This window comes from Sinocyclocheilus grahami, unplaced genomic scaffold (assembly GCF_001515645.1).
Source record: "Sinocyclocheilus grahami isolate Dianchi unplaced genomic scaffold, SAMN03320097.WGS_v1.1 scaffold446.1, whole genome shotgun sequence".
Lineage (NCBI taxonomy): Eukaryota > Metazoa > Chordata > Actinopteri > Cypriniformes > Cyprinidae > Sinocyclocheilus > Sinocyclocheilus grahami.
Genome location: NW_015505625.1, coordinates 459,616 through 487,447, shown reverse-complemented (window position 1 = coordinate 487,447; position 27,832 = coordinate 459,616). Strand labels below are relative to the sequence as shown.

At 36.2% G+C, this 27,832-nt stretch overlaps 1 protein-coding gene across 1 annotated transcript; it reads left to right on the top strand.

Annotated features, from left to right (window-relative positions):
- Positions 1 to 105: 105 nt before the first annotated feature.
- LOC107552317 (grainyhead-like protein 2 homolog) lies at positions 106 to 27,832 on the top strand. The gene is made up of 16 exons (XM_016234179.1): positions 106 to 333; positions 5,180 to 5,366; positions 6,214 to 6,278; positions 6,371 to 6,728; positions 6,815 to 6,873; positions 8,359 to 8,515; positions 9,999 to 10,110; positions 16,087 to 16,181; positions 18,857 to 19,015; positions 20,779 to 20,836; positions 21,112 to 21,251; positions 21,682 to 21,719; positions 23,500 to 23,591; positions 26,124 to 26,209; positions 26,392 to 26,456; positions 26,564 to 27,832. Exons 1-16 carry the CDS (start codon positions 314 to 316, stop codon positions 26,676 to 26,678), a joined length of 1,806 nt encoding a protein of 601 aa, XP_016089665.1. The 5' UTR covers positions 106 to 313; the 3' UTR covers positions 26,679 to 27,832.

The window sequence follows — 27,832 nt, the reverse complement described above, 5'->3', positions numbered from 1 at the left end:
TACCTATAGGTCTATACGCAAACAATAACAACAACAAAAGTAGATTTAACATGTTATAAAGAGTTAAAAACAAAAACATATAGATTTTTTTATTTATAAATCACAGGTTGAAGTCTTCGGGAAGGACGGCACTGGGTGCTCAGGTGTGTCCTACCTGCTCCTTCAGCCCTTGAGAAATAAGCAGAGGGGGAAAAGTCGATTTACCTGTAGCCCGGGTTCTGGCGCGCTGTCTTCTGTTACCTGTTACCTGCTACCTGCACCGACTCGAAAGTCCAGTTTCACGAGGAAGAGCCGCGGAGGAAGAGAGATAGCTATGTCACAGGAGGCAGACAGGTAAGAGCAGGACTGCGACACAATCTCCCATTACCTCAACACAAGTATCGGAACGCCACCGAGTGCCATTCTGCATGTTTACTTTCAGTAAAGTTTCATATTTTACTCATACGCTCAGAAGCTTATTTTATGGTTGCATCAATTACGTTAACGGTGTATAATGTTATACAGGGTTTGTCTGGCTTATTGTGGTTTTTATTCATAAATACCACCGCATGAGGAAAGTTGTTTTGCGGTCAAAACGCCATTTTTCACGGAGGAAACACCTTGAATATAAGCTACCTGAAATTCATTCCTATTCATTTACACATCAGAGGAAAGGTTGATTTGCTACAGGCATGTTTTTACTCAAAATAAAGAGTTTATTTAGTTTTGTGCTGTATTATTTCGTTATTGTTTTTTATATGTAGACCGTTGAGTATCATCCTAACGTAGAAGTGTCACAATGCTACGTTTTTGTTTGGTTTTAGTTTTAATACACGCAGATTGTTTTTGGTCGATTGCTTTAATCTATGCAGTGTTCAGCTCGATTGTGTCCTTCATCGTAACAACCAGGTTATTTATGTTTGTGGTGATTAAAACACATTTTTGTTTATAAAATACACTGTAAAAAAAATTCTGTAGTTTTTACAAAAACATTTTGGCAGCTGTGGTGGCCAGAATAATTTTGTAAAAACTACAGAAAAACTGCAAACGCATATACGGCCAGAAACTGTACATTTTACAGTATAAAACTGTAATTTACAAACAAGAACATTTGAATGTAAACCAGTAAATGCAACAATGCACTCTGCTATTAAAATCTGTTTTGTACCTGTAACATACTGACAACCATCATAATAATGCAGGTGGTAAAAGAGAAAGCCACATGAAGAATCAAAGCTCATCACAAGCAGCTTCGCCACAAGCAGAAGTGTATACTAATATATAGAAGGTGCACAGACTCATTCATGCAAACACTAAACACCATCATGCTAACACACATGATACTTAAATAATGCATTCAACTTTCATTAAACAACAGAAGATGTAACAAAGCACAAATATACATAACTGATAACAAAAACTTTTTAAAAAACATGATTATTTAAACAAAAGACTTTCAAATGTGGAGGGAACTCATGCAGGGAATTCTGGGAATATCAGTTTACAGTTTTTGACTGTAAATTATACATTGATTTGTTATTTTTACTTCTAAAAACTGTATTAACAGCATTTTACTGTAAAATTACATGAAATGTCTGGTTAGATATTTTACAGTTTTTCCCTGTATATAGTACAGGAACTTACTGTTAACCTATTAACAATTTTTCCCCGTAGCGTTTTTACAAAATGTTACAGTTAAAATTACACTTATTTTTTACAGTGTATGTTTAATTTGATATTTTAGCTATATTTAATAATATTATTAATTAACATTTAATTCTTATATATACAATTTTGTAATATAACAGCATGTCATATTATGTATAATTGTATAATATCTAGAGCTTTTGGTGTGATAAATATTCTCTCTTAGAAATATAAGCACAAAAGGCAGAATCATGATAAAGTATATTTTTCCCTCCCTCCCTACTTCCTCCTTTTTGAAGCCCAAAGGCCTGCAGCTGTTCTTCTCATTGCTAATAAAAACAGTAATTAGAGGTTCTCTATGTATGTTATGAAAGTGTCTCAATGGCAAAACTCATGTGCTTCAATATCCCTAGCCTCACTATTGTAAATGACGCTTAGAAATGCTTCATTTTGATATAGAAGTAATGATGCATAACATTCTTCATAGATCCAGATGTCTGGAAGAAGGGGACAGTTGCGCTTGAAGGCCGGTAGGGCTAAAGAAAGTGTCCTCCCCCACAATGCACCACCATAATTGAAGCCAGCAGCCTGCAAAGTGGTCTGGTCTCAAATCAGTGCACAATTCAATGCATCACCACAGCTTGTATTTAAATAAATAAATAATGGGGCACATAATGCACGGGCTTCAAGGGGCTGAAGCCCAGGGGCCTACACTGGAAAGGGAAGGGAAATTATATTTTTCTAATAATCATTTGTATGGGAGTTTGCAGCAGTGACAACAGCTATAAATAAACACACACTTCTGGCAAAAATAATGCATTCAACTTTCATTAAACAACAGAAGATGTAACAAAGCACAAATATACATAACTGATAACAAAAACTTTTTAAAAAACATGATTATTTAAACAAAAGACTTTCAAATGTGGAGGGAACTCATGCAGGGAATTCTGGGAATATCAGTTTACAGTTTTTGACTGTAAATTATACATTGATTTGTTATTTTTACTTCTAAAAACTGTATTAACAGCATTTTACTGTAAAATTACATGAAATGTCTGGTTAGATATTTTACAGTTTTTCGCTGTATATAGTACGGGAACTTACTGTTAACCTATTAACAGTTTTTTCCGTAGCGTTTTCACAAAGTTTTACAGTTAAAATTACACTTAATTTTTACAGTGTAGGCAAAGTAAATGGACTGAATTGCTGTCTCTTAAGGGTTGTTGCCTGGTCATAATATGGGTCTTGCACCTCTCAGACATCTAATTTCTATGTGTCAGAGAATTACGTGGAGCTTAATTCATGTGCTATTCCAATTAACCCCTTAACTGTCACTCACATTTGTGAACATAGACGTGAAAGTGCAGGATCCAAACTTAAATGTGTATAATTCATGAACCAAAACATTTTGTAACATGATATTGATGCACCATTTTCATGCAATGTTTGATTTTAAAATGGGTTTCAACGGATGCATTTTGAGATTTTACGTTTTCGATTGATCTATAATTTCTGATGATTTCTAAAGTGTGATAGAGAAAAAGGCAAGGAAGAAGACTTTTTTGTGACAAAGGTCAGAACTCCTGTTATGATGTAGATGTTTGAGGTGCACTCTCGTCATAAATTAATCTATTACTTTTCCTACATGATTTTTAACAAAAACATTGGTAATATATCTATTTAGGAGTCTTAGACCTTTCCAACGATATATATACACTCTTAAAAATAAAGGTGCTTCACGATGCCATAGAAGAACCTTTTTGTCTAAATGGTTCCATAAAGAACCTTTAACATCTGAAGAACCTTTCTGTTTCACAAAAGGTTCTTTGTGGCGAAAGAAGGCTCTTCAGATTATAAAAAGATAAGAAAGAGGCGGTTCTTTAAAGAACCTTTGACTGAATGGTTCTTTGTGGAACCAGAAATGGTTCTTCTATGGCATCGCTTGAAGAACCTTTTGAAGCACCTTTATTTTTAAGAGTGTAGTTTGTCATGATTAGATTAGGATGTAATTGTAATGTAGGATGTAACAGAGGGGACGTGGGACAGTTATAGGGTGAATGCATGTTTAAGATGATTTAGCTCCTCACACTAAACTATAGTAAATACTTAATCACCTACACTATACAGAAATATTAAATACAAAAAGTGTAATTACCTTATAACCAGAATGCATCACAAACTATTTTGCTCCTTTGTAACCTCAACATGATTTGCCTCAGAACATGTACCTTGTTTTACACTGCATTACAAATAACAAAAATGATTTCTAGGGACACTATTTAATGTCATCCCATATCCTGATTTTTTATAAATGTATACATAACGCTAAAGATGAATAAGCTCAAATGTCCCACTTTACCATATTCTACCCATTCTTTTCCAGTGAAAGAGCCTACAGGAGTACATGCTGTGTGTTCACAGCTTGTGTGTACATCTCGTGTGTTTGCCAATGAATTACTATTGTGTTGTGAAGACGTCACTACTACGACAATTACATTTAGAACATGTTCAGTAAACTAAAGTGAACCCAACTCAGATTTACTTTTAGATTCTGTGAAAATATTTATAGCACAACATTTAAAATCGTGAATTTCTCACCCATTACTGGGGTAAACATTTTTTGACAACTTACTTTATAACTGAACATTAACAGACAAATTAAAATAACAGAATCAAAGTCAAAGGGATACATCTGAATTTCATTTGAATTCTATGTTTTCTATACAGTAAATGTTTTTAATTAAAAAATGTAATAAAAACAATAGATTATGAATCTGCTGAATTATAGATTTCACTGTAGACCCTCTGCACCAATTCTGAGGAGGCATGGTCAGTTTTTAACTCAATAAATAAAAAATTAAATTAGAATTAATAAAACATGATTTGTTACCAAACAAATGCCCATAAATCCCAGTTAACAAATAGACAATGGACAAGACACCTCTTATATGAAAAATAAATAAACAAAAATAATTCAGCCTCAGAACTGTTCAGATGAATCATGAACATTTAAGATGAATTAAAAAAGCATAGAGAATAACCATTTAATTAAAAAGGTCCAATGTTTAGTGACATGATTTTTTATAATTCTTGTGTTATTACATTTTTATTGCGGCCCCAGTGTTATTGTATATTTCTTTTTAGGTGTGGCCAAAAAACATTTTGAGACCACAGTATGTTGCTGAATATCTTGTCCATGATTCTGAAGAATGAAAGCAGCCAGATATAGATTTAATATCGTATGATATCAAATAAGGAGACTAGAGACAGCAGTGGCACTTCCTCATCTCATGTGTCACTGCATTGTAGCTGAAGTTGTCTGTCAGGCAGTAAAATGCAGAAGGACTTCTGTCAGTGTTTGGTTGGTTAGATATGCCTGGCATCAATGCACTATACATCACACTCACAAAAGGTGCAGTGTGCAGGTTTGTTTTCATCAGTATGCAAAATAGAGCTTTTACATGAAGCTTTATCAGCGGGATCATTTGTGTCTGTGTTTCTGTTTGCTTGTGTGCTGATATACTGTTGTGTGTCTGTGTGTGTGTCCCAGTAAGAGGCTGGTTGTAGTGGTGCCCAATGAGCCATCCTTCAACCCGCGCCGGGCCTACACCAGTGAGGACGAGGCCTGGAGGTCTTACCTGGAGAATCCTCTTACTGCGGCCACCAAAGCCATGATGAGCATCAATGGAGACGAAGACAGTGCTGCCGCCCTGGGGCTCCTCTATGAGTACTACAAGGTCAGGGACATCAGCTGAGTCTCTCACCGTCTTCACATTAATCATGTGTTCATCATCATTTATTCACCTTAATGGTGTTTGAAACTTTTCTTTCTTTGGTGGAACACAAAAAGAGAAGTTCAGCAGAATGTTCAAGCTGCTCTTTTCAATGCAATGAAAGTGGATAGTAACAGTATCAAGCTCCCAAAATAACCATTAAAGCACTATATAGTCAAAAAGGATTTATGCATTTTAACTGCATCTACAAAATTTACATCCATTTGGATTACAGTTTTAACATAAACATATAAACTACAAAATGTTAGTAACGCATAACTGAGTTGCATAAGAAAGAGAATTAAGTAACAGTACTGATAATAACCACGTTTGTGTATTTTTCAGCAATAATCCAATTTATTACATGTAAACCAGTCTTATTCATTTTAACTAATTGAATTTAGCTTGTTCCACAGTTGCTAATTTTTACATTTGAATTTAAATGAAATAAAATCAAATGAATGCAAAAACGTATATACTTATTCATTATAAACTATGCCATGATTAATTTTTTGCAACTTTTGCACTATATTTCAATTCATATGACCGCTTTTTTGTGAGGTTCAGACAGAAAAGTCCATCCAGTCCATCCTTATAATGATTTATTTTTGATTAAGATGCAAGTTTTTGATAATGGTTGCAGATTTCAGTGCATTTATGTCCCAGTGAAATTATTATTTTTGGTATTTTGGGTAAAATGAATATAGCAGCATTTAGAGATGTCAACATGTCACTTGGTTACTTTTACACTTATACTTACTTTTACACTATACTTATACTTTGCTGTATATTGATGTATTATCTTCTACAGGTGCCCAAAGATAAGAGAGTTTTGCCCATTAAAGTGGTTGAAATGTCAGAGGAACCAGAAAAGAGGTCAGAGAAATGATTAAAGCAATGGTGAATATGGAGTTGAATAAAATGACTTATTTCAGCTTTTCATCTCTTATGCTTTCATGCTGCCTCAGAAACACTACAGTGGGAAGCAGCAGTCAGATGGAGCCGGAGACAGTGGATAATCATGTCCAGGTCCTGAAATCAGTGCCTGTTAATCTGTCGCTCACCACGGATCACCAGGACACCAAACGGGAGCAGTACAGCTTGTCTGCGGGAGAGAGCGGGAACGCTGCGGTGGTGAAGGCTGAGGCGTACACTCCTGTTTTCATGGCTTCGGGGGTTCACTACAGGACAGAAGGAGAGGAACCGACGCGGGTCATCTGTGAGCAGGCCCACTCGTTCGACACCTCGGCCGTGTGTCACAGTGGATACGGGAAGGATGACCATCGGAGTAGCTCAGATAGCACCTATGAGGAAGACAGCAATGACGTGAGAGCAGATTGATATTTGGTGATTATGAATCATTTGTTATAAAACTTGGATTTAATCAATGGCAGATTGTTTCTTTGATGCAGAAGTACCGGCCATCGTCGCTTGGAGCCGATGACTTTATATTTGACCAGTCGGAGATGTTGTAAGTGTTTGCTTGTTTGTTGTAACCAAGTGAGTTATATGGAAATAATGTACACTACCAGTCAAAAGTTTTTGAACGGTAAGATTTTTAATGTTTTTTAAAGAAGTCTCTTCTGCTCACCAAGCTTGCATTTATTTGATCCAAAGTACAGCAAAACAGTAAAGTTTTGAAATATTTTTTACTGTTTAAAATAACTGTTTTCAATTTGAATATATTTTAAAATGTAATTTATTCCTGTGATCAAAGCTGAATTTTTAGCATCATTACTCCAGTCACATGATCCTTCAGAAATCATTCAAATATTCTGATTTGGTGCTCAAAAAACATGTATTATTAATATTATTATGTTGAAAACAGCTGAGTAGAATTTTTTCAGGTTTCTGTGACGAGTAGAATGTTCAGAAGATGTCTTTATCATCACTTTTGATCCATTTAAAGCATCCTTGCTAAATAAAAGTATTCATTTCTATAATCCCCCCCCTCCAAAAAAAAAAAGACTCCAAGCGTTTGAATGGAATAGTGTATAATGTTACAAAATATTTTTATTTCAGATAAATGCTGATCTTTGGATCTTTCTATTCATCAAAGAATCCTGAAAAAAATTTGCTCAACTGTTTTAAAAATTTATAATAATAATAATCAGAAATGTTTCTTGAGCAGCAAATCAGCATATTAAGATGATTTCTGAAGGATCATGTGACACTGAAGACTGGAGTAATGCTGCTGAAAATTCAGCTTTGCATCAAAGGAATAAATTACATTTTAAAATATATTCAAATACAAAGCAGCTATTTTAAATAGTAAAAATAATTCACAATATTACTGCTTTTGCTGTATTTTGAATCAAATAAATGGAGGCTTGGTGAGCAGAAGAGAATTCTTTAAAAAACATAAAAAATCTTACTGTTCAAAATCTTTTGACTGATAGTGTACACCATTAGGCTTGTAATGTTTTGACGAATCAGCTCACAAAAAAAAAAAGACTCCAAGCGTTTGAATGGAATAGTGTATAATGTTACAAAATATTTTTATTTCAGATAAATGCTGATCTTTGGATCTTTCTATTCATCAAAGAATCCTGAAAAAAATTTGCTCAACTGTTTTAAAAATTTATAATAATAATAATCAGAAATGTTTCTTGAGCAGCAAATCAGCATATTAAGATGATTTCTGAAGGATCATGTGACACTGAAGACTGGAGTAATGCTGCTGAAAATTCAGCTTTGCATCAAAGGAATAAATTACATTTTAAAATATATTCAAATACAAAGCAGCTATTTTAAATAGTAAAAATAATTCACAATATTACTGCTTTTGCTGTATTTTGAATCAAATAAATGGAGGCTTGGTGAGCAGAAGAGAATTCTTTAAAAAACATAAACAATCTTACTGTTCAAAATCTTTTGACTGATAGTGTACACCATTAGGCTAGTAATGTTTTGACGAATCAGCTCTCACATACCTGAAAAACACGCTGTTCAACAGAGACACCTTCCAGTACACACTCGAGGCCAGTAGGTCGTTGCGGCTGAAGCAGGGTGAAGGGCCTATGACCTACCTGAACAAAGGCCAGTTCTATGCTATTACACTGAACGAGACGAGTGCCAATAAACGCCTCCGACATCCCATCAGCAAAGTGAGGGTGAGTGTGTAGGCCTGACTTCTTCTACCAAACCGGATAATCGAAGGAGCTTGACATTGAATAATGTGACAATGGCATGTCATTGAATTTGGGAGCTTTTATTAATAATTGGCATATGTAATTAATTTCTATTAAACATTTTAAGTGATTTTTAGCTCTAAATCAATTTGTAGATAAAACTATGATAGTTCAAAAGTTTGGCGTCAGTATGATTTTTAAAAAAGAAATTAATGGTTTTATTCAGCAAGACAAGAACATTCAATTAATCGAAAGTGACAGTAAAGACATCTATAATGTAAAAGATTTCTATTTAAAATAAATGCTGTTCTTTTGAATTTCCTATTTATCAAATAATCTAGAAAAAATGCATCAGGAATAAATAACTTTTTAAAATATATTAAACAAGAAAAGTTATGTTAATTAGTAATAATATTTCACGACATTGAATAATGTGACAATGGCATGTCATTGAATTTGGGAGCTTTTATTAATAATTGGCATATGTAATTAATTTCTATTAAACATTTTAAGTGATTTTTAGCTCTAAATCAATTTGTAGATAAAACTATGATAGTTCAAAAGTTTGGCGTCAGTATGATTTTTAAAAAAGAAATTAATGGTTTTATTCAGCAAGACAAGAACATTCAATTAATCGAAAGTGACAGTAAAGACATCTATAAAGATTTCTATTTAAAATAAATGCTGTTCTTTTGAATTTCCTATTTATCAAATAAGCTGGAAAAAATGCATCAGGAATAAATAACTTTTTAAAATATATTAAACAAGAAAAGTTATGTTAATTAGTAATAATATTTCACAATAATACTGTTTTTACTGTGTTTTTGATCAAATTAATGCAGCTTTGGTGAGACCTTGAGACTTTCATCAAAACATCTTAGCAATCCCAGACTTTTGAACAGTAAGGCCATGTGTCTTTTTCCCAAAGCTAGCATATTTAATGCTATGCTGAACGCTTGGGCGTTTTTCTCTCGGTGCAGAGAGTTGTAGAATGTTCAACTTTGGATAAACTGTCATCACTGTCACTTTTTAGTCAGACGTCCAATCACAGTGGAGGAGGGGTGGGACTAATTCCACACTGACCAACCTGTCACACGTTACTACAACTAAACAACAATGGAGGAGACGTTAATATTTCTTGTCTCAGAGTATTAATGTCTGTACCAGATGGGATTCCCAGACTACTATGAATTTTGATAAAAAAATAATGCTTGTAACATTGAATTCACGTTGTGTCTGCCACATTACTTCTGCGAATATTCCATATCATAGCAAGAGTGCCTGGTGTTTTCAGCTGGCTATAAACGCTTTGGTGGACACATGGCCTAACGTATGACTATATCTTCCATTCTTGTTATGGTAATAACAATACTAGTCAGCTCTTGATGTTTTGGAACAGGCATGAAGTAATTGAGTGGACTGTGATAACCTCTGTTAACCTCCTTTCTCTTATTTCCTCTATCAGAGTGTCATCATGGTTGTATTCAGTGAAGATAAGAACCGCGATGAGCAGCTCAAGTACTGGAAGTATTGGCACTCTCGCCAGCACACGGCAAAGCAGAGGGTTCTGGACATCGGTGAGGCTTCCTCTCCATTACTGAGGTCAAACTTTAGGCTTGATCTTGGATCAGGCATTGCCAGCTTACCCCAGTTCATTTAACCCAGGGCTGTCTAATCCTGCATAAGAATTATTAGAAAATAACAGGCAAGTGTGTTAAAGCAGGGTTGGAAATGAAGTCACTTGCCTGGAAGTTTCTATTAATCCTTGATTAGCTAGTTTGGGTGTGTTTGATAAGGATTGGAGCTAAACTCTGCAGGACAGTGGCAACCAGGTCAAGGATTGGACAGCCCTGCATTAAACAGAACAGGTTGCTATAGCTATAAGTATATCAGCAGCAAGATTATCTTCAAACTGTAGTTGATGTGAAAGAATAAATATTTTTGAATGCAGCGATGCGTGAGATAGCATAGCTAAAAGCATTTGTGTTATTGTACTGATGTCGATTATATATAATTTTTTTTTTTCCAAAAATCATTAACCAAGCTACTACTCAACACATTTTGGTCCGAGTCGCCCTATGACGAAAGCACGTCTTGCCTCTAAAATGGTTAATTGTGCATCCGCCGCTAGTTTGAAGACTGATGGTGCCTTACATCCCAGAAGCCCTCAGGGCTCTCAGGAGATTGGTTCCTCTTGGTTTGCCTCTGCTCAGCTAATGGGTACTGGTTGCTAAATGGCTATACACACAGATTATATACAATTTAACGAGAGAGAGTTTACCCTGAGATTTTCTTTTACAGATAGATACAGGGGCCAGTTGCCTAAACACTGTCACCATGTTAAGACTGTGTCTTAAAAACTAGTTTGACTAACTAGCACTAACAGTTTACCAAGGGGTAATCAGTCTAACTTTTCAGATTCAAATTAGACCAATCTGTGTTTTTATCCAAACTGACTTTAAAAAGTTATGACCAATCTAGTGAAAAATAAATAAACTAAAATGTATATGAAATGAATTTATTTCATGGTAAGTATACTACAAATACATTCACATATTCATGTGCTTAATAAAAATACCCTGCAGTTGTACTTTTGGTATACTAAACTGGTATACTTAAAGTCTGCTAAATTGTAACAACTAATTTTGTACTTTATGCACTTTAATTGTGCGAAAGTAGTGCTGAGGTCCAAATAAAGATATATTGAAGTATATTTGATTGTGCTAAAGTGGAACTACTGCAAGTGTACTTTTGGTACACTTTCAACATCTAACATTTAAAGACCGATATTATTCAAAGATCATACAATCCTCATCAATAGTGACATTAAAACACATTTTAGGCTTAATATTACATTGTGCACAAGTAGTTCTCCAAATAATAATTATAATTTTTGTATCAGTAAGTCTCAAGCGATATGTCAGTAAATATGTTAATAGATCTGAACTATACTTAGCATGAAATAAACATTTGACATATATTACTTTTTTACTAGGGCAGTCTTGAAGAAAAAAATTTGATGACTAACTTTTAAGACTAGTCTTAAGTAGTTTATGCAACCGGCCACAGATCTTTTTACAGAAGTAATTTTGACATTTGGACAGATTTCCTTCCTAATTGAATCTGTGGTCTTATTCCTTTAGAACCCGAAGCTAAAATTGGCTATTTTTACTATTTAAAAAAAAAAAAAATCTGTTTTCTAAAACAATATGTTATCTTCAAGTGCAATAAGTCTGAAAACAATTGGCTTTCAATAAATTACAGTTATTAAGCATTACTGTGTGCTGAGAGTTTGTAAATATAATTTAAATAGAGTACAAATAAAAAAACTGTAGTAAATTTGACTAGATTTTATTCAACACATTAACAAAAGAATCTAACACTTCAAACTTGAAAACTGGACTATAATAAATATATTCTTATAAGTCTCTTTGTGACACAGTTTTTGCTCAAGGGACTTCTTTGCGCACACATAAACACACACACACACACCGCATGTGCTAAAATGCCGGTCTGAAAAGTCCTGCTTCCTCCTCCCATGTTTTTGTCAAAAATGATCCCAATCGCCTCTTCTGCTGTATATTCCTTCTTCGGCATGTGCATGTGTTTGTTTTTCTGTCTTTTTACACTCCAAACTCTCTATCCTTTTGTGTTCTGTAATTCTTTGTACAAATTCTTCCTTTTATGCGCTTCCCAAAAGCTGCCATGCGATTTGCTGAGAGAAATCAGGACATAACCGTAATAAGCCATATATTGCTAAAAAGCACATGTTGTCCTACTGTCAGGAGCAATTTTTAAAGATATTTTCATGGTGCAAATGGTTGAAGAGTTATGGTAACATGAATACAGCTTGGTTGGATGTGTTGATGATGGCACAGCCACTTTAAGAAGGTTATCCACAGCTGTATGCTTTTTTTACAATGTTTGTCCCGTTGGAGCAAGTTGGGGTTAAGTAAGGTGCAATGGTGTGAGGAGATCCCAATTATTCTCCAGCTCCATAAGTCACCCCACCTGGGATTTAAACTTGTGACCTTCAGATCTCTAGCCCAACTTTTGATTCAAGTTAAATGAGAGAAGAAAAAAAAACATAAGGCCCAAAATTGTTGGAGTCCACCTGGTGTGGGGCAGCTATGAGTCCAAACAATTCACGTCTTCTTCTCAGCCTTGTTACACCTTGAGAGAACAGTCGTCCTGAGCCTGTTGTTTCTTGTCCTCCCCTCATCTCCAGTAATCAGACGCTCTGCTATGCCCTTTGTCAAGATTTGGCCCCAAGACTTTCACAGCCTGGGAGCACCCTGAGGGAATATCTGAGTCTTGATGGCAGCTATCTTTGTCTTAAACCCTGCTCTCTTAGATGGGGCAAAAATAGAGGAATGTTTTGTTGATGCACTTCAAGGAGAGCTTTGTGAAGAAAGTGATGGTAGATTGGTGAAGTGGACAGACCTTTGGGCACATGGTATACGGCAGTATGCTGAAGCCAAATAGAGGAGACAGTGACTGAAACCTGACACCTGCACAGTTGGGATTTGAATAGCAGTTGAGGCTAAGGATTGTTCCTCAGGCTTGGGGCCATGTCACTAGAGCTGGCATTTGAATGGGGCTATTTTACGGGGGGAGCTCGCTTACGGGCATCGTCGGGCGTGCTTGGTAAACCACCCAAAGGAGATCCATTGGGAAGGGTTTCGGCCTTCCTAATCCCCAAGTTACCCCAAAGTAAGACAGGTGTTGGGTTTACTAAACATAGACATAACAACCCCTGTAATGACAGCTTATTAAATTACAAAGAACTTCGGAACTGAAGAAAGAAAGTCTAATTAACATAGGAAATCACCACTAAAAACTACCACTCATACCTAGGGTTAAGGATTTGAACAGATTTTGTTTTGAGTCACAACAGTCTTTTTAAACATTGAAAATGCAGTTGACAAGCACAACTTTTCTATGATGAGCATGTGTGTTACCTGTTGTATGACAATGAATGACACCTTAAATCATGTGGCTAGTTGTGCAAATGTTTGCTATTTGATTTCTAAGTAATCTAATACTTTTAGTAAGGCTGCCCCCCTAATAGTCGACTAGGTTAGTCGACGAAAAAAAGGCTTAGTTGACTAAAATTGTATTAAGTTAGTTGCAGAAAAAAATGGTCTGTGTCTGTGATGGACAGATCGTTAATGACTGGTTCTTGAGGTAATTACAGTATATCCAAAACGTTTTCCATCGAAACATCACTGATACAAGTAGTAGCAACTTGACACAGCCGCTCACTCTAACTTTAACCTAGATAAATGTATGTTGTTAGGTGCATATCCAAGTGTTTGTGTGGAGTGTGGAAGCTGTCAGCGAGCTACTGCATGACATGGAGGCGCGATCACTTGCATTTTTTTCTGATAGCAGTGGAAACAACTTAAAATACGCTGTCATTTTTGCTCATACAGATAAGAGTAATACATCATTCAGAACTGTAAAGGGTTATTCTTTTATATCAATATCAATAAATGTTGTACTTTTGTAAAATAAAGAAAACAAACAGGATGCACTTTCTGCCGTCTCGGTCTCCGTGAACTTGAATGCGTCACAAAAATGAACTGAAACTCAGTGTATGGGATTCTTGCCTCACAGACATGAGAAATATATATATAGAAAGCTTGAAATGTCTATTTTGAAACAAACCAATTCAAATCAAAAACAAATATTCTCTCATTATGTAATCCGTATGAAAGGTGCATTTCTTTCTGAAGGCATGTCACTGTACAACTTCATCTTCAACGACACACTGACTCAGAAAGCACTAGTATATTAATAAACAATTAAAATATCTCCTTGCTATTTTTACTGACACATTCATAGTCATTACTTTTGCAGGTGCTTTGTGGCAAGCTTTATATGTCCACTTGAAGGTCTTCTAAGTATACAGTTAAGTAATTAAAGTAATAAACATTCAATTAGTCGACTAATGGCTTAAATCTGGGGCATCTTTTATTCAATAATAATTTTTCCTATATTTTCCTAATGACAGTTTTATGATTGGTTTACATACTACAAACACTTTTTTCCCCATAAAAAAAAAAAAATATTTTATAGTTTTAATCCAGCTTTTTTTCCCGTAAGAGCAGGCGCGGCCATTTGTAAATGTTATGGGTCTGGCTTCCGGTGTCATTCGCGTCCAGCTATTTTTAGCTGTACAAAACAGCTTGTTTTGCTGCTTGATATTGCAAATTGGTGTCTTACCATATTATTTTAACGTATTATCTTAATCATGAACACACTGGTTTGTAGTGCAAACAGTTTTACCATTTACTGCACATTATTTTTCTCATTATTTTCCTACAGCGGCTAATGAACCGGAAGTCTTGTCTATAGGCTTACTTCCGTGTTGAAGAATAAGGTGGATAGGCTTCTGTATTAGCACTGCCTTTTTCATATACTTTATTTATTTATTTATTACCTGGGGATGACTTGAAAAACACACATAAACCATATATTGTTGCAATCATAAAAATGTTTCTGCTTTCTGCTTTTTATTCAACTTCGCAACACTGATAGCTGGATGCCTTTGTACGGATTTCCTGGCATATCACAAGTTATTACTTCTATGAGTCTGTTTTGGACACTCTGTGTGAGAGCGCCCTCCGGCTTCGAGTGTGAATGAAACATACATTGCATGAGAGTGTTTAGAGCTCCATGATGTTCACATCCCCTCATTCTGGATATGAACAAAGCATGAGGTCATGCAAAGACTATCTTGTCTCTTTGCATTTAAATCCTATCTTGTCTCTTTGCATTTAAATCTAGATTAATACACACTGGCCATTAAAAACCTCTACTTGCCTGAAAACATGTGGGGGACGGATTTATGTTTTATTAAAAGCACGTATTCTATGCCCATGGCTTAAATGAACAACTATTAATTGACTAGAAATATCTTTACTGAGGGGCAGCCCAAGACTTTTAGCCTGGTGGACATCAAAACAGACACTTAGAAAGTACCAGTCAAGAATTGAAAGTTAACAGCCGTAGCTAAACTAGCATAGACAGTCTGACTCCAGCCATTGAAACTGTTATGAGATCACCCGTTCCTTAATGTAAATCTATAAAGTAATGGCGTTTAGGCAGAATCACAGACATACTTAAAGTGTGAGTGGTCATAAATGGCCTATCAAGTGGCTACTAAAAAAAGCAAATGTTTGTTTATATAAACAGATAAGAATGATCTAATAGGGAAGGGTGCTGTTTTATGTACACTCAGCTTATCAGTCTTAAAACCACTTGCATTGACATTGTTTTAATTTCGCCATTCTCCGACACTCGCCAGAGCTGTTCGTACATTACTCCCAAAATGTAATCGTACACCATAGAAATTGTTCATGCCTCTACCGCTGCAAGCATCAGTCTGTAGGTGAATTGCATGCTGGTCTGGACTGGTTTACGCAGTTGTGGTCTAGTGCTAGTGGTGCATAGTTGTAAACTTAGTATCTAAAACACAACATATCCTGGTTTGCTTTGTTTTTATTTCCAGCAAGTTCGAGAACTGACTTTTCCTGTTCTCTCTACAGCTGACTACAAAGAGAGCTTCAACACAATTGGGAATATTGAAGAAATCGCTTACAATGCCGTGTCTTTTACCTGGGACGTGAATGAGGAGGCCAAGGTAAGTCATCCAGCACTATGACTTTGTGCTCACAGTTCTGATGTGGCACTGCCAATTTACAATCAATACCTCCTCCAGTGTGTGTTTTGGGTTTATAGACATCCTGCTTGCATTAATGGTCATCGTGGATGATGAAGTGGCAGGTGTAGTTGTTTAACTCAACCAAAGGTTCAGTTTTCAGTCTGACTACATTAGTGCATCTATGATTTTTTTCTCTCATTCAGGTGCACTACCACCATTGTGTGTGATACACAAAATGTCATTGAGACACAGGGTGGAGTGTTACGATATCTGATATGTGTATTTTACACGCCTGTTGTTGAACATGCCCCAAGAGCCTTGTATAGCCTGATGTTTGATTCCCATCTATTAATTTAAACCTCTATTTTCTCCTGGGTTTCGGGTTTCATCTGTATGCTACCGAGAGTAGGAAATAACCCAGGTCTGTGTACCAAACGCACACAAACCCGAGTCCAGATCCTCCCAGCCTCACAGGCAAAGTCCTGCCCTCCTATTGTGGCTCTTCTGTTGCAATACAGCTCAGTTCAAACACTCGCATCTGGAGTATATTCAACTAAACGCTCTGCGCAAACATTTGCTATATCGGACCAACTCACTCTGGTAAAACCTATTAATGTGGACTATGTGATGTCTCAATGCAGCCGTCCTTGAAAGGATATTTAAGTGTTTTTTTTTTAGTCCAAGCTCATGTAAAAGCATGCATTGGGGTGTGAAATGTTCATGGTTTGATCTGATAAGCATCTCATTCTCTGACCTAACATACTCTTGACTTTTATTACAAGCCCCTTTAAACCTCTTCTCATCAGGCTGGAGTGAGGGAAGCCATAAACTGAGTCTCCATGAGCCATTGATCTGTGAAGTGGAAATGACTTCCTTGTTGCAGTGTTGAAGGGCTCAGATAATTTTACGAGTGGTCCACAGCTGTGGACCATAAGACTCTTATGCTGCCTGAGGCTGCATTTATTTAATCAAAAACACAGGAAAAACAGTAATATTATGAAATATTATTAAAGTTTCAAAAAAGTGTTTTCTATTTAAATATTTTATAAAATGTCATTTATTAGTGTGATGCAAAGCCGAATTTTCAGCATCATTACTCCAGTCTTCAGTGTCACATGATCCTTCAGAAATCACATTAATATGCTGATTTGCTGCTCAAGAAACATTTTTATTATTATCAATGTTGAAAACTGTTTTGCTGCTTCATATTTTTGTGTAAACCATATTTTTTTGCAGTATTCTTTGATGAATAGAAAATTTAATTTACAGTATTATTTGACTTAGAAATCTGTCATGTATTTACTGTGACTATTGATCAATTTAATGCATTCTTGCTAAATAAAAGTATTAATAAAAAAAATCAAATTAATCGGACTGACCCAAACATTTCAACAGCAGTGACAGCGCAGTGAATGCCAATTCTAAACCAATCCAAATGAGCCCAGTTAGATTTCTATCAGAGTTAAATGTTTTGGACAAAACATTAAGTTATGCTTTTCATGATTAGTCGTGCTACTTAGAGGGTTCTCTGGTGGCATCTTAGAAATTAAAGGTTTTCCTATTCCTTGTGAGTGTAAAAAAAATAAAGTGCTCCAATTTGGTTTTAATGCATGCTTCACCTGACAATGGCCTCCTCCTTGTCCTCTGGCATTGGTAATGGTTGATTATATGAAACTGTTAATAACTAACCACATAAATATTTATTGAGCAAGACTCTGTTTCCAAACCTTTGAGGAGTCAGAGGCTGAAAACTGCTTTGGAATTGAAAATAAAAGATGACGTTTAAGATTAAAACTTGGTCTTACATTAATATAAAACTATTTCCTTTAACGGGAAGATTTAGTGTTCTGTGCAGATGAAACTACGTAGTGGTTAGTGTGCAGTCTGAGCGTTGCTTTCCGTAGCAGTGGTACAGATAGACGTGTTGAGGCAGGCACCTGTTTTGCGTGTGTAGGTGGATGGTGGGTGAAAAACAAGGTGCACTTTCAACGGAATGCGTAGGTCAAACCGGAACAAGCTGTTAGAAAATATGAATATGGCAGTTCTTATGCAACTGTCTGTTACATGTGAATTTAGATACCTATATTACTGTATATGTGACCATGGACCACAAATCCAGTCATAAGCGTCAAGTTTTTGAAATTGAGATGTATACATCATCTGAAAGCTGAATAAATGAGCTTTCCATTGATGTATGGTTTATTAGGATAAGACAATATTTGGCCAAGATAAAACTATTTGAAAATCTGCAATCTGAGGGTGCTAAAACATCAAAATATTGAGAAAATCGCCTTTAAAGTTGTCCAAATGAAGTCCTTAGCAATGCATATTACTAATTAAAAATTAAATTTTAATCTATTTACATGAGGAAATATCTTCATGGAACATGATCTTTACTTAATATCCTAATGATTTTTGGCATAAAAGAAAAATCGATCATTTTGACCCATACAATTTATTTTTGGCTATTGCTACAAATATACCCCAGCGACTTAAGACTGCTTTTGTGCTCCAGGGTCACGTATATCATAACAATCTCCCACAGCACCTCAATGGCAGAGAGCTTTGCACTGACAGACACCACTATAACATGCTTGTTTTCTTAACATGAATCTTCATGTGGAGCTGTTTTTGTCTTGTTCTCTGATTGGTAGATCTTCATCACGGTGAACTGTCTGAGCACAGATTTCTCCTCTCAGAAGGGGGTGAAGGGTCTTCCTCTGATGATACAGATCGACACCTACAGCTACAACAACCGCAGCAACAAACCCCTGCACAGAGCCTACTGTCAGATCAAGGTCTTCTGTGATAAGGTGAACCTTGACCTTTGAACCTATGCATATAGTATTCCAACATATGCGGTGCGTCCGAAATCGCATACTGAGCAGGTACTACATTGAACCTGAATTTACTTCACGACCATTAAAAAAAATATGTTCTATATAGTATGAATATGGGAAGTAAGAATAAATTCGGACGTACTACATCCGCCATGTTGTTACTGTCACATGACCTACCTACGTCAGTTGCGTCCCTTCACAGACATTCATTAATCCTCTCCCGTGGCCTCATGGGATAGTAAAGTATCCATCGAATGCGAACTTCAGAATCCGGATGGAAGAAGTAGGTCATCCAAGTACTTTTCACCTACTATTTTTCGAATACTATGAATTTGGACATACTACTCTCCTCACATACTATTTTTCGCATGCTATAAAGTAGGGAAGTGTGCGATTTTGGACGCAGAGATTGTGTATCTGTGGAAGCAGTCGTGGAGATTTAAAAGGAAAGATTCGTTAAAGGAATAGTTCATTTTCAAAAATTTATTTACTCACCCTCAGGCCATTCAAGATGTAGGTGACTTTTTTTCTATAGTAGAGCAGTAAAGATCTTTAACTTAAACTGTGGTCCTTGGTGACTCATAAAAAGTCAATGGCTACCATCACCTTGAGAGGCAAAAATCACATACAGGCAACAAAAAACTAATACCCGTGGCTCCTGATGATATATTGAGATCTTGTGAAGGTAAATGATCAGTCTGTGCAAGAAACTGAGCATTATTTACAACATTATTACCTGTTATCTATAGACTCGGGCAAACTAAGTGCATTCACGAGTCTGGTGTGCAAACTTCTTTACTGTCCTGAGAGTAAGTAAATTAACAGCAAATTTTCATTTTTGGGTGAACTGTCCCTTTAAGTAATAGAGATCTTCAATGATGACATATTTTTTTAGGCCAACCTAGATATTCGTATAATCCTGGTTCCCTCTACAAAAATCCAAAAGTATTTTTTTTTTATCGGCTTGTGGATTATTGCAGAAAACAATCTCTAACAAGATTATGGTGACTAACAAGAGTTTGCGATTCTTACATATTTTGTTTGTCATGATAATCTTCACAAATGAACAGAGCTTTTATGAATTTCAATGCCCATATAATACATAAACATATAATCGCCAGGATTTAAAGAGACAGCTAAGCATAGGTTATAAACAAACTAAACCAACTTTCAATAACTTATTCAGTCGTTATTTAAAAAAATATTTCCCTGAAAGTTCAAGTCCGAATAGTTTGCAAGCGTGTGATTATAAACACAATGAGGCTGTGAAAGCGACTAATGATCAGAGGAGTTTATCTGTTCAGTGTGAGGATATTTAATGTCCCGACAACCTCTGCAGTCACATTTAGACACTTGTTATCAACCACCTTTTTCAAGACAAGGAAAAGCTTAAAAAAGGGGTATCACTGATGTATTTTATGTCGCAGAAACCCATTCAAAATCCCATTGACTTCAGGACGATGTAACCAGTAGTGCTAAAATGCTTCTGGGTTTTGGCCTACAAAAATGCATCATCCCTGCAGCACTCTATATGCATTATCACTTATTTTAATAAGCAGTGAAGGGCTGTTACCTAGTGGGTCATTAGACATCTTTCATGGCGTGTTTCTGGTCTACAAACTCAGTTACTGTAGCGCCACCTTTTGGTTGTTCATTATCGTTACTTTTCACAGTCCTCACAGACATGCTAGTGTTTCTAATTTCTCTGTCATCCTGTCTGTGTTTGTGCGGCTCAGGGAGCAGAGAGGAAGATCAGAGATGAGGAGAGGAAACAGAACCGCAAGAAGACGAAAGGTCTGATTGAAAGTGTCTCCAGTTCATAAAAAAATAAGCGTAAAAAGAACTCAAGAAATGATTTGAGAAACAATTATTTTTCCTGTTTTGATGATTTCTTATTGAGATATGAAGTTTGCCTTTAGTTACATCACAGCCATGAATCGTGATGTGCTATAATTGCTAGTGGCAGGTGGTATTGGGTAGCATTAGATTGGACAGAAACCAGTATGAGTCACCTTTATTATCATCAATAACAGTCATTCTTACATGTACAACTGACATCATCTCATCAGGAAAGGATGGAGGCGTCGGGCCGGTTTCCGTCCCGAAAAAATGCGACGCCACCTTCTTTAAAACGATGACTGATTTGGATGCCCAGCCGGTTCTCTTCATCCCGGATGTGCACTTCGGGAACTTACAGAGGGCAGGCCAGGTATGAGTCAGTCTGAAAACACACTCAATGACCAGATCACAAGCTCTTTTGTGTTGAAAGCCCTCTGCCATTTTGCAGACGGCTGTAATTGCAGTCACATCGCGTTTGCTTCCTCAAATCTCAAAAAGGCTGTTGAGGCTCATTAAAGAACTGTCCTGAAGACCTTAGAGGTCCGTCGTGTGTCTAACGAGACTGAAACTTATTAGAGAGAAACTGACCTTTCAGAACCCGACAGGAAAGGTCATGCTTGCCTTCCTCATGTGTGCGTCTTGGATACTTCGGTGACATTTGTTTATCAGGAGGAGTGATATCTGCTGAACTGGTCATTGGAGTGTCTATTTTTAGGCTCGTTCTGAATGTTACAGAGGTGTTTGATAATGAATGTCTACAGGTAATAAACCTACAAACGTTTGTACACAACTCTTCGCAGGTGTTTGCATTTAATACAGAGGAAATTGAACGCGAAGGGTGAGTTTGATCTTTCTCTCAGTATTCATACACTGATAATAACAATAAGATACGAATAAAATACATCAGCAGTAAAATATGGTGGTGGTAGTGTGATGTCTGGGGCTGTTTTGCTGCTTCAGGACCTGGAAGACTTGCTGTGGAACCATGAATTCTGCTGTTTACCAAAAAATCTTGAAGGAGAATTTCCGGCGATCTGTTCGTGACCTCAAGCTGAAGTGAACTTGGGTTCTGCAGCAGGACAATGATCGAAAACACACCAGCAAGTCCACCTCTGAATGGCTGAAGAAAAACAAAATGAAGACTTTGGAGTGGCCTAGTCAAAGTCCTGACCTGAGTCCTATTGAGATGCTGTGGCATGACCTTAAAAAGGCGGTTCATGCTCGAAAACCCTCCAATGTGGCTGAATTACAACAATTCTGCATAGATGAGTGGACCAAACTTACTCCACAGCACTGTAACAGACTCATTGCCAGTTATCGCAAACGCTTGATTGCAGTTGTTGCTGCTAAGGGTGGTCCAACCAGTTATTAGGTTTAGGGGGCAAACACTTTTTCACACAGGGCCATGTAGTTTTGGATTTTGTTTTCCCTTAATAATAAAAACCTTCATTTAAAAACTGCATGTTGTGTTCACTTGTGCTATCTTTTACTAATATTTAAATTTGTTTGATGATCTGAAACATTAAAGTGTGACAAACATGCAAAAAAATAAGAAATCAGGAAGGGGGCCAACACTTTTTCACACCACTGTATGTATAAATAAACCACAAAAAAAAAAAGAATACATATGTACAGGTGTGCTATAGATAAAATAGAATATGAATAGAATATTAAAAAGTTGTAGGGATGTACTAGGATGCAGGGTGATAAGTATACGGTTATTGCACAATGGGAGAACATTTACCTGTTCATGAGGTAGATTGCCTGGGGATATTAATATTAATAAGATAATCTTATAACTAAGTGAACATCACATCAGCTCATAATTAACTACTAGCACTGATGCAATAGTAGATTACAGAGGTCCTCGAGAATATTTATTAATAAAAGTGACGATCAACACTCATATCTGATTAAAAAAAAAGATTCATTGTAAAATTGTAGTGGTATTACCTCTATAACATGAATCATATTTAATTGCTGGTAATTATATTTATAATTAATGATTTAATTGTCTGGTTCAGGTATATTATTTACAGTAAAAGTATAATACACATTCACTTGAAAAAGTAATTTGATCACATTTTAACTGTATACAAATTGTATATAAAATACATTACAAATAATATTCTACACATCAAACATTTATAAATAGTACTTAAAGTATTGAAATAATCGCATAACATTCGAAAAGGACAAATTAATTGTGTATTTTGACATTTCTAATCTATACTCGCAAATTTTTTGAGATGTCAATAATAAAATGTAATGATTGTAATTAAGGGGGTCAATTAATGACAATGTTTTCAGCTAAAAACTAAACGTTTTATGCACTTTGGCCATTCATTTACATGACAATGCTGTTTTGGGGGACTTGCAAACTTTTGTAAACGGGTTTCAACGTGCACTTTTTAAAAAAATTATACAGTTATCATCTCTGTGTGAACTATGAAAATGTGAATTTGTAAAAAAGATTTGTTGTACATCCTTGTGTAAACGTACCCTTAAAGTACACAGTTATTGCTGTTTCCTGTAATAGTGATGTAACTGCGTTCAGGTTTAGCTGGGCTGCTGAGAGGAATCTGATCATGTGATTGGTCAGTTTGTGTTTGTGTTAGGAGTGTGCTGGTGAAGAGGATGTTCCGGCCGTCTGAGGAGGACTTCTGTCCACCGCCCCATAAACAGCTCAGAGAGGAGACACAGAAGAGAGGTCAGAGCTCATACATACACACATCTGCAGCTGAAGAACCCCATCTCACAGGGAAATCTAACTGCTTTGCAAGGTGAATCTGTATGATGAACATTTTTAGAAAAAAGGAAACATGAACATAATGTACAAATGAGATTGTAGGGATGAATTAGCCACCAATTATCCAGAAGGTAAAATAGTTGCGATTATTATAGTATTTTCTGCTCTATTTCACAGAATAGTTGTAAGACCCCCACACAGGCCATAAACAATTCTTGAGAAAACAAGAAAATGTTTTCCTAAAAATAAAAAAATATTTATTTTCCCTGAATATGTTCTGTAGGATTCTATTGTTGGAAAGTCATTTTCTGAAAAAATTGGTCTATTTGGTGTTGGTTGTAGCAAAATAAATAAATAATAATAATAAAATATATACAGTGGGTACGGAAAGTATTCAGACCCCCTTAAATTTTTCACTCTTTGTTATATTGCAGCCATTTGCTAAAATCATTTAAGTTAATTTTTTTTCCTCATTAATGTACACACAGCACCCCATATTGACAGAAAAACACAGAATTGTTGACATTTTTGCAGATTTATTAAAAAAGAAAAACTGAAATATCACATGGTCCTAAGTATTCAGACCCTTTGCTCAGTATTTAGTAGAAGCACCCTTTTGATCTAATACAGCCATGAGTCTTTTTGGGAAAGATGCAACAAGTTTTTCACACCTGGATTTGGGGATCCTCTGCCATTCCTCCTTGCAGATCCTCTCCAGTTCTGTCAGGTTGGATGGTAAACGTTGGTGGACAGCCATTTTTAGGTCTCTCCAGAAATGCTCAATTGGGTTTAAGTCAGGGCTCTGGCTGGGCCATTCAAGAACAGTCACAGAGTTGTTGTGAAGCCACTCCTTCATTATTTTAGCTGTGTGCTTAGGGTCATTGTCTTGTTGGAAGGTAAACCTTCAGCCCAGTCTGAGGTCCTGAGCACTCTGGAGAAAGTTTTCGTGACGGCCAGCTTTAGGAAGGGTTCTGGTCATCCCAAACGTCTTCCATTTATGGATTATGGAGGCCACTGTGCTCTTGGGAACCTTAAGTGCAGCAGAATTTTTTTTTGTAACCTTGGCCAGATCTGTGCCTTGCCACAATTCTGTCTCTGAGCTCTTCAGGCAGTTCCTTTGACCTCATGATTCTCATTTGCTCTGACATGCACTGTGAGCTGTAAGGTCTTATATAGACAGGTGTGTGGCTTTCCTAATCAAGTCCAATCAGTATAATCAAACACAGCTGGACTCAAATGAAGGTGTAGAACCATCTCAAGGATGATCAGAAGAAATGGACAGCATCTGAGTTAAATATATGAGTGTCACAGCAAAGGGTCTGAATACTTAGGACCATGTGATATTTCAGTTTTTCTTTTTTAATAAATCTGCAAAAATGTCAACAATTCTGTGTTTTCTGTCAATATGGGGTGCTGTGTGTACATTAATGAGGAAAAAAAAATTTACTTAAATGATTTTAGTAAATGGCTGCAATATAACAAAGAGTGAAAAATTTAAGGGGGTCTGAATACTTTCCGTACCCACTGTATATTTCATAAAAAATATTTCAAACTATTTGTTAACTATAAATTCAGCTATTGGGAAAAAATAAGAGACCACTTGAAAATTCTCAGTTTCTTTGGATTTACGATTTTTAGTTGTGTATTTAATTCTGTAAGCTACTGCCAATGGCCTCGTGGGCAGCGCGCCGCAAATATAGTGCCTTTGCGCTTCGGGTGTCCCGAGTTCAAGTCCCGGCTCGTGGACCTTTACCGATCCCCCCCCCCTCTCTCTCTCTCTCTCTCACCCACTTCGCTTCCTGTCGACCTGCTGTCCTATCTAAATAAAATGCCAAAAATAAATCTTTAAAAAAAAATAAAAAATTCTGTAAACTGGTGATGACAATTCTTCCCAATTTTAAATCAAAATGTCATGTAGAGCATTTTTCCCCCGCATAAAATGACAATTGGTCAAAATAAGAAAAAAAGATGCCATGTTTTGAGACATGTTTACTGTATATTCATCTTTAGACAACACAATAACAATGTTTTAACTTCAGAAGAGTTGAGATATCAATATTTGGTGGAATAACGCCTGATTGCCAATCACAACAAATGAAAACCTTTGTTTATTTAAATTTTTTGGCCAATTGTCATTTTCTGCAAAAATGACAAAAAATAAACGAAAAAGCTACAATATTTTTATTTGAAAGAAATGTTATCAAACCTTTATAGAATAAAACAAATATGAACATTTTCCTCAAACCCATACCTAGTGAATCCAGTAAATCCAGAAAAGCTGAGAATTCTCTTCAGTTTTTCCAGAGCTGTATGGGGTGATTGTACTTTACTGTTTTATTTTCATGTGCAGCAGCACTGAATTCCCACTGCTCTGCTCATTACATTCTAAAGACTGCATGGAATTGGAATACAATGTGGACTTAAAATGATAACAAACTATGACCTAATTAAACGCAGTTACTCTGACACTAAGCAGAGGTTGTGTTTTTACAGTGCTCCTGTACGTGAGGAAGGAGTCGGATGAGGTGTTTGATGCTCTGATGCTGCGGATGCCCACTCTCAGAGGACTCATGGATGCAGTGAGTATCTACTCGAAATGACTGATTAATAGAGGTGCAAAATGAAACAGTGCATCGATTCAGTGCAAAGATTCATTTATTCAAAGTAATGAAATCTTAGTGAATACTGAACAAATTGATCAGATCATTGCTGATGTGATGACTGATATATGATTTAGTGATGATTTCTTTTATATCGACAGATTTCAGAGAAGTACGGTGTTCCTATTGACAGAATGGCCAAGATTTACAAGAAGAGCAAGAAAGGGTAAGTGATTTCTTGAAAAAAATAAAATCGACATCATAAGAGAACATGTTAGATTCAGATGACGGCTAATAAGCCTGTTGTGATTTTGTTTCTTCTCTCCGTTGCAGGATCCTGGTGAACATGGACGACAATATCATCGAGCACTACTCCAATGAGGACACATTTATCCTGAGTATCGAGAACTACGCAGATGCTTACAAAATCACATTAACGGAAATATGAACACCAGCACATGCATTTCTAACATTCAGTATGTTTAAGCTAAAAGACTTCAGCCTGGTCAGATTCAGCATCAACTGTCCTTAAATTGAATTGACATCAGCTAAAGCTGACATACCTCATTTTTAAGAGACCTTAAGTATGATTTTTAATGGTCAATAGGAGTTTCGGTGCATCCCAAACATGTCCACATGTGGATTGAAAGACTTTTGCTATCTTTGGCTTCACTTTTAAGGACTATTTCACATTTCACTTGGCTTTGGAGACCACCATCAGAGTCCTGCCTGAAATTTCAACTGTTCCTTCCGAGGGATTTCACTGGAGTGGAGTGAGATGAAATACACGATCTCTTCATCACATCAAAATGCTGTGCATACAGTGTGTATATTCAACAAAAGCAAGCGTCCATTGGAATTATAATGCTAAGATACATTTGCTTGCAGCAAAAATATGAATTTGGGACTTCTCTGTAGAGTTCAAGACTTCTCTTGCAGAGCGACTTATCTGTGAAAAGTGTCCAGTACTGTCAATGTTATTTTTGCGTGTGTGTATTATGTTGCCATTAATATTATTGTGAATGTTAGCTTGGTAGATATGATTCAGCTTCTTACTGACTTTTTTTTCCTGATGCAAAAAGAAAGCTATTTTTATGAGACTGTGCCATTTCAAGTTTTTTTGTGTGTGCTTAATAGAGCAAAGCTGTAATGTTTAACTGTACAGTACCGCATTTGATCAAAGTTCCATTGGTTTCAAATGCAAAAGATTTCACGACCTTTTGGAGATCTGAACATGGATCTTCACATTAACAGCAGAGGTTTTTCCCTTTTGCATCAAAATACGAGTGTCTCTCACAGTTTTTGTCATTATTTTTGAAATAACTGTGTGGTCTTAAAGCCTGGTCCATTTCTAGTGTTTGTGTGTACCATTAACTGTAGTGCAGATTCAGTTGATCGGCACCATTTTGAACTGTTGTAATGTTTGAAAATCATTGTCTTCCAAACGAAATAATGTAAAAGGGCACTTCAGAAATAATCATTTGTATGTAAATAAATGCATTTTTATCAAGATTTGATTGGTTTTTCACACTACAACTAAAGGGATTGTTTACCCAAAATTTGCTGAAAATGTACCCAACCCTCAAGCCATCCAAGATGTAG